Source organism: Haliotis asinina, chromosome 5 (genome assembly GCF_037392515.1).
Source record: "Haliotis asinina isolate JCU_RB_2024 chromosome 5, JCU_Hal_asi_v2, whole genome shotgun sequence".
Classification (NCBI taxonomy): Eukaryota; Metazoa; Mollusca; class Gastropoda; order Lepetellida; family Haliotidae; genus Haliotis; species Haliotis asinina.
In genome coordinates, this window is record NC_090284.1 from 74,979,110 (window position 1) to 75,000,022 (window position 20,913).

The 20,913-nt window shown below is 40.5% G+C and overlaps 1 protein-coding gene across 3 annotated transcripts in view; it reads left to right on the forward strand.

Moving 5' to 3' along the window:
* LOC137285277 (proto-oncogene tyrosine-protein kinase receptor Ret-like) overlaps positions 1–20,693 on the forward strand; it is an 88,261-nt gene extending 67,568 nt beyond the window's left edge. For 2 of the 3 annotated variants that reach the window (XM_067817597.1, XM_067817598.1), the window contains exons 10-21: positions 291–449; positions 813–1,114; positions 2,036–2,180; positions 4,714–4,821; positions 5,280–5,497; positions 7,298–7,420; positions 7,956–8,026; positions 12,332–12,372; positions 14,734–14,830; positions 17,937–18,036; positions 18,424–18,481; positions 18,980–20,693. In XM_067817597.1, the coding sequence (XP_067673698.1) occupies positions 291–449; positions 813–1,114; positions 2,036–2,180; positions 4,714–4,821; positions 5,280–5,497; positions 7,298–7,420; positions 7,956–8,026; positions 12,332–12,372; positions 14,734–14,830; positions 17,937–18,036; positions 18,424–18,481; positions 18,980–19,287 (1,730 nt within the window). In that variant the 3' untranslated portion in view covers positions 19,288–20,693. The remainder of the gene's footprint in view (positions 1–290; positions 450–812; positions 1,115–2,035; positions 2,181–4,713; positions 4,822–5,279; positions 5,498–7,297; positions 7,421–7,955; positions 8,027–12,331; positions 12,373–14,733; positions 14,831–17,936; positions 18,037–18,423; positions 18,482–18,979) is intronic. The other variant, XM_067817599.1, reaches the window with a different exon arrangement.
* Positions 20,694–20,913: the final 220 nt, after the last annotated feature.

The following is a 20,913-nucleotide window of genomic DNA, read 5'->3' on the forward strand; positions in this document are numbered from 1 at the left end:
TTTCTTTGGTGCCAAACTGCATACAAGCTTAAGGAAATAAACTCTCCCAGATGGGAACTTCTTAAACTTCTGGATATGAGTCCGAACGGTTTGTTTGTTCTTAACGCAGCAACATTCATGTTTTGTGAAATAGTTTTTATTGTGTGTAAACACAGGACGGTGTTGCATTAAGTGATGAGGAGAAAACATGTTCTAGGGGAGCAAACGAACGTCCGTCCATGCACCAGTATCAATCAGATGGTTCTTACTGTTCTTTTGAAACATGACTACAGAAAGCAATTCTTTTATAGAGTCAATCATAGGCGAGACCCGCCCGACTACAGGGCGTGGTATCGGCATGGCTAAGGGTCCGTGCTGGTGTGACGGGAGCCCAGTCAAGTGTCACTGCATGGGGGACCTGCGAATGGGCGTTACCCACACAGAGAGGGTCACTCACGTTGCTGGAACGGGTATATATGTTCATAGTCCTAACATAATTCGACATGTGTTCATGCGTTGGCCGACATTAACTGGACACTTCCGAAAACAATCATGAGATCCATAATGACAACACAAATCATGAAATGATGGAGCAAAAGATGACAAGTTGTTTTTTCAGTTATATATTTTTCAACGTAAATAAATGAAAAAAACATTCTCATGCAATGTGTTTTGTGCGGAATGAAAATTTGTGTCATGAAGGCACACTGCTATGTAACTTCGTCTGTGTAAATGCACAAATTCATCATACGGAATTTTATACATATATTATCAAATGAGCAACCATCGGGTTGTTTTTATATCTACTTGTAAGTGCTTTATGTACATTACAGTTGCCGAGCAACGAGCAGACGACACCGATTCCTGCGGCAATATGTGCAAGGCATCTGTTGCTTCATCCGTCGTTTGTGTAGTAGCAGTCATTGTCGTCAGTGTTGTCATTGGACTGGTTTGGCGTCGACGCCGCTGTCGTCGTTCCCAGGTTCTGAAACATGTCGGCAGCATTGTATCGATGACAGCGTTGCCGTCTGACTATTTGGAGGACCGAGAGCCAAGGACGTCGTACCACACTAACCCATCCCCGCAGTGGTCGCCTAAAGTCACCACTGTGCCGCCTGTCAGTAACGACGTCCGAGTAAGTTGATTCCCACAGCAAACACGCCTTTGTAAAATTGTCTCATTTTTACGTTGAAGTCACATAATCCTACTATTACTAACGCCGTCTCATCTGTGATTTATCTGATGCAAATATGTCCGTATTCTAGAATCGTCCCTTTTGTGGCGTGTGCAGGATACGCCCACCTTTTATTGTTATGGCGGGTGCAGGAATCGCTCACTTTTAAACGCTATGGTGTCATCACTATTTGATTAACAAATATATGTTTATGATAGAGCTGGAATGAATCTGACAGTGGTCTCTGCCTTTTGAACATGAGAAAACAATGTGATTGGAAAATGTTGAATTGGTTCAAAGCCGAATATGGCAGGCAACGTTTCCACAATGCAAGGCACCTATAGACTGTTTTGACGTGGTCTGGCAAATATACCACTTACATTCATCCTGAACAGGAACAATGGATGCCGGGATCACCTATTTAGGGACAGGCGAGAGGAGTCTATGAGATGTTTTTATGCACAAATATACTGAAAATAAGCACCCTCCAGCGTTTGTCATAACTTTGAAATAAACTCTCCATGTCTTTGTATTTTCTGTAGAACCCTTCCCGATAACACAAATACAGAAACAGTTTGTCATTTAGAAACAACTCTTTTCCTTGTCCTTTGGATAATCCCGTAGTTTCGGTGACCCACCACAGTCTATAGTGAGATAATTGATCCATTAGCACCGACAGAAGCCTAAGACCATGCTTTATGATGTCACCTGATTCTTGTGAAGTCAGCGCCAGACCGTGCTTGTGGTTGTCACATTAGTGGTAACCGCCTGTAGTCAGGACCTGCATCATTTGTGGCATTTCTCCCACATTCAGTTGCCACATTGTCATTACCGCTGCTATAGTTCAAAGCTCCGTTACACCTAGACTGATCCCGTGTACAGGTAGACAAGTGGGAGTTCCCCAGGGAGCACCTCCATCTTCAGCAGACCCTCGGGGAAGGGGAGTTCGGACAGGTGGTTCAGGCCATGGCATGGGCCATCTACGGGGACGACAAATACGCCACCGTCGCTGTAAAGATGTTAAAAAGTGAGTACGATTTCACATGCAGTGTGCCATGATTGACCTATTTAGTTTCATAAAGAATAAAGGAAAACCGTATATCATTTCGTTAATATTTGACAATGTTCATAATCATATTTTGGAGTAAGAATAATGTTTCCAAGCACCTTTTGAAAGCACTCAAGTTGATGCTGGTACATGGAATACCACTTTATTGATTGAAAGAGAAATTCGTTTTGTATCACTGTCTTGACAACACATGAATTAGACTGGTGTAATGAACAATATACATACACATTAACACATTTGCACAACACCATAAAGATAAATAGACGCAAGCAGAGGACAATTAATGACTACATTGTATTGGTGTTAAAAGTAAAAAGAAATCATTTCATGTTAATTTAGACTATCTTTTAAGAAATTAATACTGCACATTGCATATTTTGCTTGCTGAAAGGACAATTTTTGTTAATTTATGCTCGTTTGCCATCGACAAACCGACATACCAAGCTTTAAATAAGAAAAGTTGACAACGCATTCAATAAAGGAATATTAAAATAAGGATAAAATGTTAACACTGACACCGGAAGAACGAACTTTGTGTGAAAAGAAAATTCTGTGCTTGGCATGTGCATCCCCGGTCATCTTAGATCTTACATGTGTATGAAATATTTGTCCTAATCAAATGTATCTTCAGTACTTATCAAATGTATCAAATGTATCGGCATACACAGGATGCATCGCTGTTTTCCGTGGCCTAAAGTCAATAACCAATTCATTGCTTTTCATAGCATTCAAATAATTATTTTTGCACCAGTTTCTAAACTTCCTATTCTGCGAATTAGTCCCGTCAGTACGGCGTCATCCACGAATTTATACAGTACAGTCACATGCACTGTATACATGTCGTTGGTCTATAACTTGAACAATACCGGTGAAAGAACACAGCCTTGTGGAGCTCCAGTAATGGCAATAGTTGATGCTATTTACACGAACCAACAGCTTTTACTGTGTGCGTTGTGTCAGGAAGAAATGATATTTCTGTTGGCCTTCTTAATGACGAGTTTCTGCATTTAAAAGTGGTTTTGTGGGGTTTATTGTTCGGAAACAATGTGATGTCCTTTTGTAGAATTACACAAACCCACGCAGACATTTATGTAGTCAATAGCGTCCATTGACCAATCTTTGACTGCCTTCTCTCGTGGTTTATGCGACTTCAGACCCTGTAAGTGGGAAGACACTACGTGAATGGAACTGTGTTCAGACCATATTAACGAAGAAGAGACTAGAATCTGTCTCGAAACGTTGTGACCTTGTATAATAAAGAAGTTAAACCATAAAGCACTTTTAGTTTGATTCCTCCAACTTCTAAATGCCTTTGAAACAACATATTAACGAAAGTTTGACTGGCTTATGCTGTCATAACACAGATTGATTATTACTACATCCATATATGTTCAATGCCAATACCTCTGTATGTTCCTTGGGCAACATGTGTTTTACAATGTGTAGTGGTAAAAGTTACTGGTCATAGACATGATATATTTTATCCCAATTCATTTGATCTATTCTATGCTGTACAATGGATTTCTATATTCCTTTTACATATTCATGTTCATTTATTTCTCAATCCTTCCTTCTGAATGTTTATGTTATAATGTGTTAATATGATTATTTGTTTGCAAGTAAATGAATGTGTTCATATGAATAACTATGTATTTCTTAGTGTCATATACTAGTATATCTTCATCTCTATCATTTAATGTATACTTTGTTTCATCGTCCCTCATGACCCACACTAGGTCACGTTTGTCTTTCACATATTTCTTGTACATTTTATTGTGTACAAATGGTGAGACGCAAATGAAATATTTGGTATTGTGTTGTATTATCTTGTTGCACACACGCCATACTGGTGAACTTTGGGCAGGATAGGCGTTAAAACATATAGCTATTGAAATCGCCAAGTATCAGCTCTGGGCAGGAAATAAACACTCTAGCGTGTTGAAATGCCGTGACACGTGTTCAGTAGCTTTAGGGTGGATATAAACAACTCGAATATCATTCTGTTCACCTTGGTAGATAAAATGGCCTCGGTGACAATGAAAGAGCTCAGTGTCTTCTGTATTAGGAGACTATTTAACAACGTATTCCTTGGACCACCAGTTGTTAACACACACGTGCACACGACCACCACCTCTCAACTTTCTTGTTGTAGAACTGTCTCTATATTTGATACGGGTGTCAAAAACGTTTATACCCGAAGTTTTTGATATCACTTTTTCCGGAATTTTTTAAACATGAGTGACGATAATAAAAAGTGACGAAATAGTGTAAACTGTGTGTGTCGTTACCAGGATGGATACTCATGGCTGTAAAAGCATGTTAAGAATGAATTGAAAATCGAAATGTGAGTATGTTATGTAATTTGCAACGTACATTCCCAGCCCCAAACTGTTATTTAACTATACATACTCGGCTAACCAGTCTCTGACGAAGGTACGTCAAGAGGCCGGGGTATATGGTCACGTCATGATACGTCCAACTTTCTCCTCAGCGGATGCTACAGTGGCCGAGTACCAGGACTTGTGGTCGGAACTGAATCTCCTGAAGGAAGTGAACCACCCGAACGTGATCCGACTGTTAGGGGCATGCACACAGAATGGTAAGGACACTTTACTTAGCTACTGGAAACTCAAATCACCCTATTTTAATGGAACTCCTGAATAAGCAGTATAGCTAGTCTGTCCTTGTGAAAGTTAGTGGTGGGTTGGTGGCGCAGAGACGTTAAGTACTGCCACGACCAAATACTGTATATTTGATAAATGCTTGTTTTATTTTACGTTCCTATACACTGGAACAAGGAAGGAGTTTAGCTTCTCTGTCTTGCCCTTTCTATCCATGAATTCTTTTGCCCAATGAGTACAGTATGTGAAGTCCGCGATGTCTTTGTGATTTCCAATATGCTACGTGCATGCACCAAACCTTTAAGAAAATGGCCAGGTACTCTGTCTGGACTTGGTGTAGCCGTACAATATGACACAGAATCATGTTTATAGCTATAGGCATCAGTGTCAATGTCATTGTGTAGTTTTGAGTTCGAACATGCCTTATATTTTACAGGTCCCTTTTATGTGATTGTTGAGTACTGTAAACACGGATGTTTGAAAAACTATTTGCGAAGCGCACGATTTAAAGACAGGAAGAGCTGGGACGAAAACCAAAATTCAGGAAATTCCGAACCTTCCCGGAACGAGCAGGCTATTGAGCTGGTCATGCGTGATCTGCTTTCATTTTCTTGGCAGATCGCCAAAGGCATGGAATACCTATCCAACATGAAAGTAAGATTGTTTCTCTGTTATTGATTGTATTTACTGCCTAGTGATGCACTAAGTACCAAGCAGGAGACGACCTATAGAAAGGTACTCGGTAATAATCGAGACTTGACCAGACAATCCAGCTACAGCTACAGCTACAATGTACATTGGTCTGCCCAAATAATGACATTTATATCGGTGAACTTCCCTTGCCGATTCCATTGGTCACATCTGTGTTCCTGAAAGTCAGTGCTCGGTCCGATCGTCTCAGGGTCTGTAACATCTACATATAATGGCGATACAGTGTTGTTATATTGGATTAGCAGACAAATCTGTTTAATCTATTGTTATTTTGTTTTTGCAAGATTATATCTTAGGTATGAGCTAATTAATGCGTCAAAACACATTTAGGCTACTTCCAAAACACGTATGAGTGAGAGTTGTGATCTGTATCTGGTCGTTCTGTGTCTGTGGCTTGACGTTGGCATGTGAACTGGCTTTAGGACGGTGAAGTTTCACTAACCCCTGAGTCTGTTGAGTGAATAATCAATACAATAATAATATATACTTGATGCTTGATGGCCGAAGCTCATACGTCTGATCACGTTATATTTAGTAAATAGATAAAAACCTTAATCTTCTCATGAGTACTGCTGTTTTTCATCATGAACACGGAAGCAACGCTTTGTACCTGATATAGTTCAAGTCGACCATTTCAAATGTGCGAGAAAGATAGAAGCTTTCGTAAAATATGCCTCGCAATCAGCTTAACCGGTTAAGAAGTTGAAATGTTGTTTCACTCGATGTTTATCAGGATTTGATAGCGCCTTTGATAAGAATGGCCTATGTGAATTACGATAACCATCAGAAATACCAGTTGTGCCGCCATATACGCGGTTACTGAACAAGAACAACAGAAACATATGATCCCGACGGTATAGTATTAAATGTGCACATGATTTTCCATATCAGTTTGTCTCCACAGATTCTGGAGAGATCAGAGAAACTCCCTTGGCACGATAATAGCAGACTGACACATTTACCGTTGCTTTAGCCGTACATTAGCATTTTTCTTTATTCCAGATATGTACAACATCCCCATAGATGAGTTATCATTACTGTTTAAGCTCTGAATGAATGTGCAGAATGCAGTCACTGTCGACCTACTTCATTACAAGTGTTTGTTTCCTTAAAACGTAGGTTATTCTCCGTGGTACTCTAACAAACAGGTGCTTCTTTCTGGCCATTTTATCCGACCTCCTCTCTGTATTGACTCCATGCACTATTCCAACCTCAACAAAATAGACATACATGTTTCTTGGTAGCCAAACACTATGAAAGGGCTATACTCTCTCTATAGATACTTTTTTAAACATACAATATACAACACATGATGGTTGTGACAAATGATTTTGTTATTATGTAATACGACTCCCCACCACTCACAGTCGCAGTAGATTGTAAAATCGTGGCGTCTACTGCATCTACTGCCAGATAAAATGAAAGATTTTGCGATGTTTGTAGAAATGATAGAAATTACAGTAGGAAGAGGCTTCCTTGTCTGTTACACACTCAACTCTAGTCACCTTGTTACTGTTTCGTCAAGGTCGAGCTCACAGTCGACTGATCTGGTTGTGTGTGTGTGTGTGTGTGTGTGTGTGTGTGTGTGTGTGTGTGTGTGTGTGTGTGTGTGTGTGTGCCTGAACTTGGTGTGAGTTACTGGTTGATCTTAGACAAGCGGTGATCACTAATCTCAGTCCATTTGATAGTTTCCTGATATTATTGAAGACCAGTGTCCTTGTTAGTACCCCATCCCTCCTTCAGTTTGTCCACAGAGATCTGGCAGCTCGCAATGTCCTCGTGGGAGAGGGTCGTGTCCTCAAGATATCGGACTTCGGCCTTAGTCGGGATGTATACGAAGCTGATGCCTATCTCAAGATGACAAAGGTAGGTTGTCTCAGCTGTTGCCCTTCACATCAGTTTCATTCTTGGCATTTAGACGACACGATGTTGATCTGTTGTTAACTCACAAGGTGGATCGCAGGTAACCAGGCGTTACATACTTATTTAGTTTCGTCCTATTAGTCAGTGAACTAGTACCTTTGTGTATTCACAGAAAGGTCTGTTTACTTATGTTTGTCACTACACCGAATGGACCCGTGAAGGTCCCGGGGTAGAAAAAGGCCTTCAGCAACCCATGCTTGCCATAAAAGGTGACTATGCATGTCGTAAGAGGCGACTAACGGGATCGGGTGGTCAGGCTCGCTGACTCGGTTGACACATGGCATCGGTTCCCAATCGCGCACAACGATGCTGACGTTGTTGATCACTGGATTGTTTGGTCCAGACTCGATTGTTTACAGACCGCTGCCATATAGCTGGAATATTGCAGAGTGCGGCGTAAAACTAAACTCACTCACTCATTTCACCGAATGAATAGCTATGACTACTGCCCTTAGGTTCAACCTTTTCTCATTTCTAGGGTCGCATCCCAGTGAAGTGGATGGCGCCTGAGTCGTTATATGCACAGATATACACAACCAAGAGCGACATGTAAGTTTCCTGACTCTGATTAACTGACATAGTGCGTTAGTAGCACATATGTGTGGAACGTGAACACTAGAGAATAATCTCGATTATCTGTCAAAACGTATTCCAGTTTATTACCCACTTGGTCAACGAATGGGTCACACGAGTGTCGCATTGCGTTGAACTGTGCCGTAGCGACGTAGCTTGAGATTCCAACAATTTGATTGTATAACCGATGACGGAACTACTTTTTCTTTCATAACAAACAGGTGAATTGATTGTGCGATTGTAAACACTGCGAACATTGTTGTGTCGTTGTTCAGTTGTGAGTCTAACGGAGGCATTATATCCGTACAGAAACATAAACTGTTTCCACCAGTGATGTTAGATAGATGAAGCAACTGCAAACCAAGAAATGGGGTGAGCTGTACGAATCGATGACGAGGGACATGTATCGTGACGTCGGTTACCAGGGGACAGAAAGCGTAGTGCCGTCAGTACAGCGTGACGTCGGTTACCAGGGGGCAGAAGGCGTAGTGCCGTCAGTACAGCGTGACGTCGGTTACCAGGGGGCAGAAGGCGTAGTGCCGTCAGTACAGCGTGACGTCGGTTACCAGGGGGCAGAAGGCGTAGTGCCGTCAGTACAGCGTGACGTCGGTTACCAGGGGACAGAAGGCGTAGTGCCGTCAGTACAGCGTGACGTCGGTTACCAGGGGGCAGAAGGCGTAGTGCCGTCAGTACAGCGTGGCGTCGGCCAAAAAGTGTGCAACAGTACAGAAATTCTTCCGCAACCTCCGCATGAAACCTGTTTCGGCTTCAAATCATGATAATGACAAAAATACGATAATTTCGCAATTTAAGGCATGGTAATAAATAAAATACTACACCCGTTCTCAATGCACACGAATTATACAAAAAGCGTGACCTTCCAATGGTATCTGACCGAGCGAAAGTTCAGTTAGATACCATAGGAAGGACACACGTTAAATTCGTATGCTTCGTGTCTAATGAGATCTCGTGTGGTATTCTCAATGCATATATGAATGTGCATGACGTGTCCTGATGTGGGGTATGAGCTCTCCGGTGCAACCTTTAGTGGGGCGATAATATGAGGATTTTGTGGCGCTTCGATCGATGCCGTTTTAGATGCACGTCTAGCTATAGCAAATACGTCATAGTTATTTATAAGGCAATGGACTGAAGAACGTTCAAAGGGTCATTAAGCCTAACACACGGTTAAAGAACAGGAGTCAAAATCAGTGAAAAGTTGATTGTATTACTATACAAAGCGCCGTGAAATCCATAACGCACTCACTCCTTTCTGGACCTCCTTGTATAGAGATAGGAAATCATTAAATAATTGTTACTCATTCAGCACCGCTATCATTGGTCTTCCAGTTCTTAATACCCAACTGAAATCAACAGAAAGAGTACGTTACACGTCTACTGTAAGGAAGGGTGGGGACAGCCCATTTATCATGTAACCCGGGGTGGTACACTAATCTTGCGAACATGACAGCAGGCTTGTCTGTTGACAGGGTAGATGCTTTGATCACTACTACAATGTGATTACCGACATCATTATCTTTATTCCCCCGCGGGGACGCTCACATGGAATAGATCCGCACTTGATTTCTGTTGTGTGAACCTGAACGTTGATTTACCAGATAGTTCCTCACAGCCGAACAGATGTTCATTCTATCACCCAAATGTTTATCGTGTTAAAAACAGTATTTCTCAGTTATTATTGAAGCTATCTTCCACTATCCACTCGAACATATGGGTTATAGGGGAACTTCCTTTTTTTATTTACGATTAAAAATATTTAGGAGATTTGTCGGAGTCAGTCATATTGATATGATATTGAATGTTTTGAGAGTGCATCACCATTTGCACTTACTTACAACCATAGTTATTTGGAATGTAGTCGCTTTTGAAAGATGATTGGTGTATGGCATGTAATTTGCATGTATACGATTTTCATTTTAAAACAAACGACTAGAAAGAAACACTAACAAAGGTGATGCAAGTTGAGTGTCAAAATTAATGTTCTAAGTGATTTCTCGAACTTGAAAAAGACATCCATGCGCGTGTATGGGGGTACTACTTTGTGTTTAAGGGGGGGGGGGGGGGCGGGGAGGTGGGGGAAGAGGTGGGTAACAGAGGGAAATGATGGTGCGTTCATAAGATGTCTGTCCTTGAAACGTTTGTTAACGTTTACACTTCCTATCCAAATTGAAAGTTAGGTTCCCCTACCTTTTGTGAAGAGTATATATATCATATATATAGCATGGTAATAGACAGATGGCTAGTATGATTGGAGGTCCATTTCAAGAACAATGTGCTTTCTTGACATAAACCACTAACATTGCCTTGTGCGACATGTCGACGTAAGAAGAGTTTAGTGTCTATCGAAAAGACATGGAAGAAAACCATACTTTGAGGTTCCCATTGACATAATGGCCATAGGGCGCTTTATCCGGCCAGACTGTAATGATACCGACACAATGGCCACAGGGCGCTTTATCCGGCCAGACTGTTACGATACTGACACAATGGCCACAGGGCGCTTTATCCGGCCAGACTGTTACGATACTGACACAATGGCCGTAGGGCGCTTTATCCGGCCAGACTGTTACGATACTGACACAATGTCTTTAGGATGCTGTATCAGGTCAGATTCTAAGCTGTACAAACATGTCTGGACTTGTCCACTAGGGTCTTAAACTGACCATATCGAGCCCTATCAAAGCTCACCCCCAGGGTAGGTATACCAGTGCCTTGTGCGACATGTCGACGTAAGAAGAGTTTAGTGTCTATCGAAAAGACACAATGTCTTTAGGATGCTGTATCAGGTCAGATTCTAAGCTGTACAAACATGTCTGGACTTGTCCACTAGTCCACTAGGGTCTTAAACTGACCATATCGAGCCCTATCAAAGCTCACCCCCAGGGTAGGTATACCAGTGCCGACACAGCCGAATCAAAGCGGAAACTGCTTTCAAGGTGACATTCTATCCCTGCTGATCCGTATTTGCCAGTCGATACCATTTTCCTAATCTCCAAGAAAGCGGTCTGCGTGGCACTGTTTTTCTCAGCGTACAAAACTTTTGAAACGTAAATACGTGATTAACGTTTGACATTTTGTGTGTGGACAATGGCCCCGTTCGCATGAACAAACACGTTGGTGTTTTCTTCATTTTTAGTTTTCCCATTTTCATTATCAGTTCAAGTGGCGTGAAGTAAATTAATATAATGACAGGTATATCGAATCAAAATCCATTGCTTTACTTGCCAAGAATTTGCCCAGCAGGACATCGGTTAATGATACAGATCTAGAGAAGCTGTCTCACACAAATTGAAACCTACAGCAGATATGAGGGTGAGGAGATGGGGAAGAAACTTCCCTGAATTAAACGTTTGTATCACACGAATATGTTTACATCTTGTCAACCGACCAACTCATCTTGTCAACCGACCAACCCATCTTGTCAACCGACCAACCCATCTTGTCAACCGACCAACTCATCATTCTTATCATCATATTCGTATCTATCTATCTATCTATCTATCTATCTATCTATCTATCTATCTATCTATCTATCTATCTATCTATCTATCTATCTATCTATCCCGTACTTTGAATCCTCTTCAAATGGAATTCCATGTTGGGATGGCGGTTGCATGATCATGGTACTTGTCGTTACCCGGCCTGGTATAGGATTACGTGCATGGCTAAAACAAGGACTTCCTTAACTGCGGTATGGTATCGCGAGGCTTCTTGTGGCTTTTTTGACTCTTCAACCTAACACCGTTTTATTATGCGAATGTATCTGCTCTCCAGTCTGGAAAGCCACTCAGACATATTAAGTCCTCCAGTCCTATTTGTATTTCCTTAAACCCGGGCATGACAGGCATGGTATAATGCGGCCAGGTAATCAAGCCACTGACATTGAGTTCTGGTCAAACAGCATCTATCCACTGGACCAGGCGGACAGGCGGACATGGATATATTAGATATGTTGTTTCTTCATTCTGTCATTTATCATGGTGTGGACAGATAATGCTTTAAATATCCTAAAATCATCGATTACAATATCGGCATGCCCTTATAGTCACAAAGAAAGCAGAGGTGACTAACCTGAAACGGTAACGATGAATTATTACCTCAGATACGTGAAAAACAACCTGATATGGAGCTAATTGTGAAAGGCGGCATGTGTAGCTGACAGCTGTCAGGGGATCTACCATCTTGTGTACCATGATAAGTGTTTACATACTGACGGAGTATGTGCCCTTTCATCTCAGATTCCACGATGTTCATTTACAGATGGTCGTTCGGAATTTTGCTGTGGGAAATGACAACATTAGGTAAGTTCATTGTACATCTACATTTGCTTTCACTTCTTTTTTCAATTCCGTGAGTTTGGTAATACATTGCAGAAAATGTTTCAGTAAAACTTTGATCAATATAGATATACAGGGCATAAGCTTCACGAGACCTAATTAAATCAGCTGTGGTCATTCTAGACAAAGAAAAGTCCAACTAGAAGTCAAATCCAGGTGACACATTTGGAGATGATCTCTTCAATATCGTAATGAAAAGGCATCAAACCGTATTCGTTCTCTTTATTGAGGGCTTGAGTAGGTGGAGCAACTTTGCCAGCATCCGCTGTAAGCCTAATAGAAATGACAATGAGCGAAAATGACAAACTCTTCATAAGAATCTTGCATGAGAGTTGGTTTATTGTTGGTTTATTAACGCACCCGACACATATCCATGCTGTAAGAACGACAAACTCGGAGGTGAGGTAAAACTTACAAAACCAAGTGAGTTGTTACATACAATTTTACCATACCTTGTCAATACAGAATTCGCGAAAGTACTTCCTTTGTCGGGAAGAAGTTACACAGGGATGAAGAAACAGACGTTTTAAATATACTGGACACAAATAATTATTGTTAGGGATATGTGTAAATTTTGAAATTATGAATAAAGATCTATTTATTCATAGACAATCTGATGAAATATCAATTATAAATAAATTCCAATATCCCTAAATTATTTTACCAGTATTAGTGAAGCATCACCACAAATAGCCACAGTCATAATGAGTAATTGCTGTAATTGCATGTTTACTGAAACTGACTGAAAGGTTGTTTCACAGTCGGTTCCTGTAAGGCTATCAGTGGCTGTTAAGCTTATTGTTTTTGACACTTGTGGGAGTTATCCGTCACCGACAAGTAATCGCATTGTCATGAAGACAGTTGTTGTCCAGATGTATTGCACTGATAAGGCTCTTCGTGAGTCAAGTGGCTTTGCGGTAGAAGGGGGGCCATCTCAAGGGTGACGGCCACATCATTTCTCAGCATGGGAGTGATTTACTCTTCACGATAGCATCAGCAGGAAAGGTCCCAATAAATCCTGTGGACATCGCTAGAATGTTGCGATGATATCGGTAAAGCTTATCGTTACTCTGCAGGCAGGAAAGCATTAAGTCTGAGCAGTAGTTGTGCCATGATGATCAAGCGATGGTCGTCCTGGCGTCTTTCCTGCAGTCAGCCATCTCGGCATCGCTGCATGGCTTCGCGAGCATGGTGCTAGCCCAAGGGTCTTGGCATCAATTTGGTTACTGCTGTCATAGTAAGACATGTATTTGGCCGATTCGCACGATCACTTTATGTCCGAAGATCCTGTTGATCCTGTATGGCGACGCTTTCAAATAATTCTACTTTCTTTTTGGAGGCATAAACATTTATGCTAGAAGCATGTTGGCAAATTTAAGGGTTTGATCATCGACGTTATGGTGTATGTTAAGTCAACATTATTGATAATGAATGTTTAGTCTCGCGTTGGAAAATAATGACGTTTCGTTTGATGGCTGTGATCTTTTCTGAACATTCCGGTGTTATTTAAAAGTGATTCATGGACACACACGTGTGTAAGAATCGGATTCGTAGAGTTACTTTGCTTTCAGCAACAGACCAGAGTAAGAACGTTCTGTTTTACATTTATATGTTCTAAGGATTTGACTGAAGTAAAAAAATTGGTAAATATTTCCGTAGTGTCGAGCAATATTCAAGCTGCTTAGGGCTTTGGTGTCTACAATCACCAGCTGTTGAGGTGTGCTCTTTCTGTGGATATCTTCTTATCCTCCTACTCGTACGCAATGCAAGTAATGTCAAGATTACATCATGCAACACATTAGCGACGCAATTTAACGTTAAATGGCATATCTGTCTCGAGGATATGTGGCTAATTTACTTCTCTACTTAAAGATCACATATACTCCATGAGGTGCAAATGCATAAATCACTAATTGACATCGTTATAAATGAAACCCCCTCATTAAAACTGCCCAATTCGATCTTTAATTACCTGAAATCAACCTTTCTGATCGACAGTGATCGACATGATGACCAATGCAGTTCCAGGTATTGACGTGCCCCGTGTTTGTTCAGGTGAACACCTGACTTCCCTCTGCGTGTGTTGTAACGAGTAGCAAGGTTGCACCAGGACATATTTCAATCTTCAAAATGATATTAATCCAGTAACACAGGCCTGTGATAATAGAATTACATTTCCTATTTTCATGGGAAGGATTTTGTGAGTATTTTCAAGTAGGGTAGAAAATATGTTAAAGTGAAATGAATTAGGGCACACTATTATTGGGCTCAGCATTTCTCCAGTATTTATTAAGCCATAAATCTCTCTCTCTCGTTCTCTTTCAGGAGCCAACCCGTATCCAGGAATTGCCCCGGAACGTCTGTTCAGCCTGTTGAGATCCGGCTACCGGATGGATCGTCCAGAGGACTGTCCGGAGGAACTGTAGGTCACATTAGTGTACACAGATACGTTCTTCACGTGTGCAGTGTGATACATGCACCATCAGAAGTTCTATGTTGTTTTTATCACTCATACTACTAAATTCCATTGTGGCATCACGCCTTTAAACTGCACTTTAACAAGACGTATAACTGACGATATCCCATTATACAATGAACTCAATGATTTGTGTAATTGACAACCGTCATGTCATGTCGAGGTATGCAAGACTTGAGGATTCTGCTTATACGACTAGAGGTTTCAAGTCAGCTGGTGGACCAAATTGAGTCTCCTGTAGGGTTGAGATTGAAACACACTCGATAGGACGCCGTAGTGTACTTTGACTTCCTTTTGGCGTTTTCATGGGACATTAATTGTGTAAATAGACCAGAGAACTCCTCCAGTACAAAATCATGATGTACTGGAACAAGCCGTCCATAAGGTGTTGCGACAGGTGGTTACTCTAAACATATCTGACATTTTAACTATGGCATTGACATTTTGTCAGATAGACGTTTTATGTCCTTAATATCTTCTTTCCGTTTGGTCCTTCAGTGAGCTTTAACGTTCTTGCTTACCAGACACCATTTTCACAATGGCAGTCACACTATTCCTCTGATAACAGAGCACGTAATACAACAAATGTGGATCTGGTGAGTTGCCCAGCCATTATGATCACTTTCCATTAGTTTGCAATTACTGCTAAGTGTACATAATTACATCTTCCCGATTTGATGACTGTGCATGTAGGCTTTCACATCATTCTGATGATACGGTATCTTGACTTTGAAGAGTTAACAAATCTTTCCTTTAATGTAACTTCAAGAGTTCCAATCTAATGTGAATGAAAACAGCCTTTCTAAATTTTATGTAAATATTTATTGCCTCAGCCGAGTCATTTACGATTAACCTCCGGAGTATGTGCTATGTGAGACGCTGTGACGAATTAACATATAACCAAAGCTGACTTTATGTGAGAGGTAAGGACGTACTTAAATCATGTTTATGAACGATAAGAAAGTGGAATGCTCTCGGCGTTATCAAACTATTAATAACTTGAAATCATCAAAAGTTTACAACTGAACTCATTATGTATGGTTCGGGGTTTATATCTGATCATTACAGATGTCTGAAACATACATACATCTACCCATATTGTTTTGTCAAGAATACCAGTCTGGTTTCAGTGGTTTATGACACCCTGATCAATGAACATCCATGGAAAGTATGTATACAGGTTTTGTATACTTGGTTAAAACATTTCATGCTACCAATCGTTATATTGATTTTCCATTTTGACTGTTTCTATGGTTAAATGTACATGATGGTCTATAGTGATATATTCTCGCGTTGCAACGTTCTACCGTTAACTGCACTGAAACACATATAACGTAAAGCAAGAAATAAACCCGATCATAATCATAAGACCAATTTTAGATCAAGATTGTTTCCTGATTTCCGTGTGCCGGGAGAATTATACCAAAGCATGTAAAGTGTTCGAGTGTGATAGACAAATCTTCCCTAAGTTTTATCCCATTAATAAATCCGTAACACCCATAGGGAATTGCTGCCTTGACGAGATTCTTTGAAACTGGATGGGTTTCCAAACATGTAGCACAGTGCTGTTTAACAGAAGCACACATTTACACAGTTATTTAGAAGACCACACATGTGTTCAGTTGGAACTATCTTGCGTATCAGTATCGTTAAGAATGTTCTTAAGAAAGTGTATGTTTTCTCTAATGTTCTAACCCCTTCGTCTTCTTTCAGTGTATCTTGTTGATGCCCTGAAGCCCCGGCGTCCAATGCTAATCGTCACTAGTATATTCCTAGATAAATATGTTCTCCATCTTTAAGATAGCGTTCGTAAACTGTGAAATACAGATTCACTCTTATCAGTGTAAATATTTGGTGGACATAATGCAAGATGGACATTTGATACTACTCAACAGCATTAGAGATTAGCAATCAGTTTATTGTATCGTGCATTAACAATATCCATAGCTCACTTGAGTAGTGTAAACACGTATTTTATTCTGTAGATTATGAGTTATTATTTCTTATTTAGATATTTATTGTTCACCTAACTAAAAATATTAACACCACCAAAGGCATCGCCACAAAGCCTGAGAAATAGGAACAGGTTTCAAACAAATTCAAATACAACGATGACGATTGACAAAGTGTGATTGTGTCGTACGAATACCAGGACTGTCTATTTTCAGTTTCATTGACTCAGCGAAAAATCTCACTGTCAATTTCTGGGTACAGGAACCTATCCAATATCCACTAGGTTTCCGCGAGAAACGGAAACTACGTTATTATTGCTATGACGGTTTCAGCAAACTGAGACTAAATGGAAAGTCCCAAAGACTGTTTCAGCTGTAGCAATCTGACGGAAACTTGGTTTCAGTTTTGTAAACTATGCGGGAACTCTCATTGTCTGTTTCAGGATACTGAAACCTAGCCGAAACCCATATTATATTACCCAGTATCCAGTCGGAAACGACGTTATTTGCGCTGACAGATTTTTAAATTAATTTCTTTCCCTTGAAATTCACTAAAGGGATGAAATGAATTCCAGACAAAGTGGAAGTAAAGTTGCGCAGTGGTCGTGTCTATTTATATAGATATAGTGTCTGCTTATATATTTATTTATAACCACTAAGATCAGAAGCGGCATGAAAAAATGATTAAAGTTTCCACCAGCACGGCTGATAAACAAACAAGATGGTGCCTGGTGCCAATTTACGGTAACAAAGGTCTTTACTGTTCAGTAATCTTACGTAAAATACCTTTCATATAGGCATAATAACGCGGTTACGGTTTACTATCTGACTTGTCGGACGTCAGGTGTTATGTCCGGAAGTGTATCCCGGTATATTCATACTCGCTTCACATTAACAAACGGAATACAAAATGAAAAGAGCATTGAACCTATTGCCCCACTTGTACAACCATTATCGATGCAACTACTGGGGCATGGCAAATGAATTCATCAAACTATCACCGTTAAATATGAATGTTCACGTTATTTCACACGCATACAAACAACATACCGTGAAGAAATATACAAGAAAGATATAATTAACTTAAATGTTGATTCCAGGTATGCCATCATGCAGAAATGTTGGAAGGCAGAACCCGAAGACAGACCAACATTCCACAAGCTGGCAGACATACTTGATACCATGTTACAACAAAGGGAGGTAAGTAGACAAAGGGGAGGCAATCCAAATAGGGATCACGGTTCTGGAGACGTTTCATTGTGGTGTCCCTTGAAATTGTGTCAGTTTACACATAAACAGTTTAAACATATTTCAACTGCACCCCAACCATGTATGTGTGAGGTACTACCAAACATTAACGATCTTAAGTGTTCGGCTCTCCGGAGACACTGTCACACATATGAGACCCACCCACATTTAATTCATACCACTAATCTCAAATATATACGGACTATGGATCACGTTTGATGGTTTTGGTGTATTTATTATGTTACCCATTGTATGTCGTAATTGATGTCTATAAAATAAGTCCCATTTTTCAGATAGGTTACAGCTTTTGTTAAATCCATACTGTATTTTCTTTTAAAGGGCTACCTGGATCTCACCGACGACACGGCATATATGGAAGACAGATTAAATTATTTAGGTCAGTGGTTATTGGGTGAAAAATTATTGGTGTTTTCCCTTCGGAGTTTATGAAGCTAGCGATATCGGTCCAATAGATTTCTATCAATGATGTCCGGTTGATCCTATGATGTAGCCACTATTGATGATTGTCTAGTTTCTAAAATCTATATTTTAATAGATTGTGGAAGGTTGTCTTGCTGGCGGAAACGTCCTTGAACTCGTGTCAATCGGGTTTGAATCTCGGTGTTCCACCTATATAATTCAAATGATAATGGTACTTGCACATGTTCCGAATCCATGTATTACCGCATTTACCCGAATGTGATGTCCGCCTTGAACAATACAAAACAAAACAAAAACTTAATGCAATTGAATTCGTAAATCACCATTGTTTCAATATTCGTAAATACCGTAGACAAATACAATAGACTTATTGCTGACAAATAACTTGAATGTGCTATGTAGATGCAGGGATGGTATGAAACGAGGCGCACTATCATTGTGATATATTCGGCAGACAGTACCGACTGGCGTGGTGACTGGAGTGACTACGAGGAGGGATACGGTAGCATAACTGTCCTGAGACAAACTGGGGACAACTACCTGACGGCCATGTCTATTGGGGAAGGGGAGGCTGATGCCGGAGAGGAGGGCAAGCTACTTCCGCCATCACCTAAGGGTAAAGACATTCTGAAGCACTTGGAAAACAAGAAGGTGTCAAACACTAACCGTGAGGAAGATATTTGGCTTTTGAAAAACTCGAAAGCGGACTCGAACAAAGGAAAGCGCTGGAGGGACAATGCCTATGAAATCCACTGTGTCTGAAGTTTACTGTAATATGTATTCGTGATGGATATATTACTTGTCTGATGGAGAAGCAGCCAGGTGACAGTATGATAAATGTATAAGTATTCTCTTACCTACAGTGATCTGGTTACTGCCAAACATGGGTAACGCATAACGAATATGTGACCGTACGATACCCCAGATCAACACTTGCATATGTGAGTACTATATTTATATGGAAATCCTGATGATTATATATTTAGAATTTGCTGCCTCGAATGAAGACATATGTTTAACATACTTATGTTCAAAACATTGTGGTGCTCTATTCTACTCTGCGCTGTCATATGGACTGAGCCTGTTGTAGACTGCAGAGGCAGCATGGAGGTAAAAGGGAGGTTATTATTGGTGGGTGCGATCAAGGTATCTGGTAGAAATAGTGCTTTGTTTATTCACAAGGTCTCTAAGTGTGCACAACCTCAGTGTACGAGAATGGCTTGAAAGTACGTAGATGGCACCCAGTTTGTATTTAGCGTCATGTGTCTGCTACCTTGACGCAGTGTAATATCCACACAGTGAGCACAAATACCGTGAATCCCACGAGTTGAACGCCCAACAAACAATTAATAATTTAATTGTCTCATATGTAAAAGTTCGGTAGTGTTCAGATGACCTTTAACCCCTTGTGTAAAACTCTCAAACTCAAGCTGAAAATATGTACATCCGTCTTTGTGCTGAATCTTGTGTTGATACTGCCTCATGTAGAATTCTATGTATCGGAATGCATTATCCTTGTCCCTGTAGGGGGTAATAAACAAGCTCAGTTCAGACATTACCCTCAACTACCGTAATGTATATTCAAATAAATGAATCACTGCATGAACACAATCTATTTTATCTAGCTTTATTGTCTGGATAGACTTTATTATCATATTTTGGAACTGTAATGTGAGACAACTTTTGAAATTAGTTTATCCGCTATGAACCTAGATGACAAGCAACATTGAAGCGCTACACTAGTTTATGTTTCAAAGTATTGAACTGAAATTACCCAACATCACCGTTCGATTTTGGCTGTATGTCTCCGTTAATTCTTAACACGGCAAAAATGATTAACCATTCTGCAGAAATATGGTACGGTGGTCCAAGCCCCAGATCAGAATTATCGTTAGTGGTATTAGATGCCTCAATATACATACTTACGATACATTTACTGACACACAGTTGTCTAGGATGTTCTATTTTGATCATACCATTCCCTTGTCCACATTGTCAGTTCAATACCAAACACTTCCAGTAAGGGGGAGTTTTTAAAAAGCCCTAGTTTTATCAAATGTTTACATGTACCCTATGTGCCATTGTTTACTATACAGTCGGTTGTTTATTGTTCTTGTTGTTCATTATGTCTGATTAAGATGTATAAATCACGTGTTTCATAACTATTTATAAAAGAGTCGCCCTGTGGTTTTCAAATGTTTAAGGACGTACTCTACCTCGGCTGTGGGGAGTGTTGGCCCCGTGTTGGGGATACTGTTCACCTTCACGCCATCAGTGTAACCACCACGGCCACTCCTGGCATACTCTCTGTGACCCCTAGCGTAAACTGCCTAATAGTATTCATTATACCACGGATCATCAGCGAATAGATACTGCTGAACTGTTGCA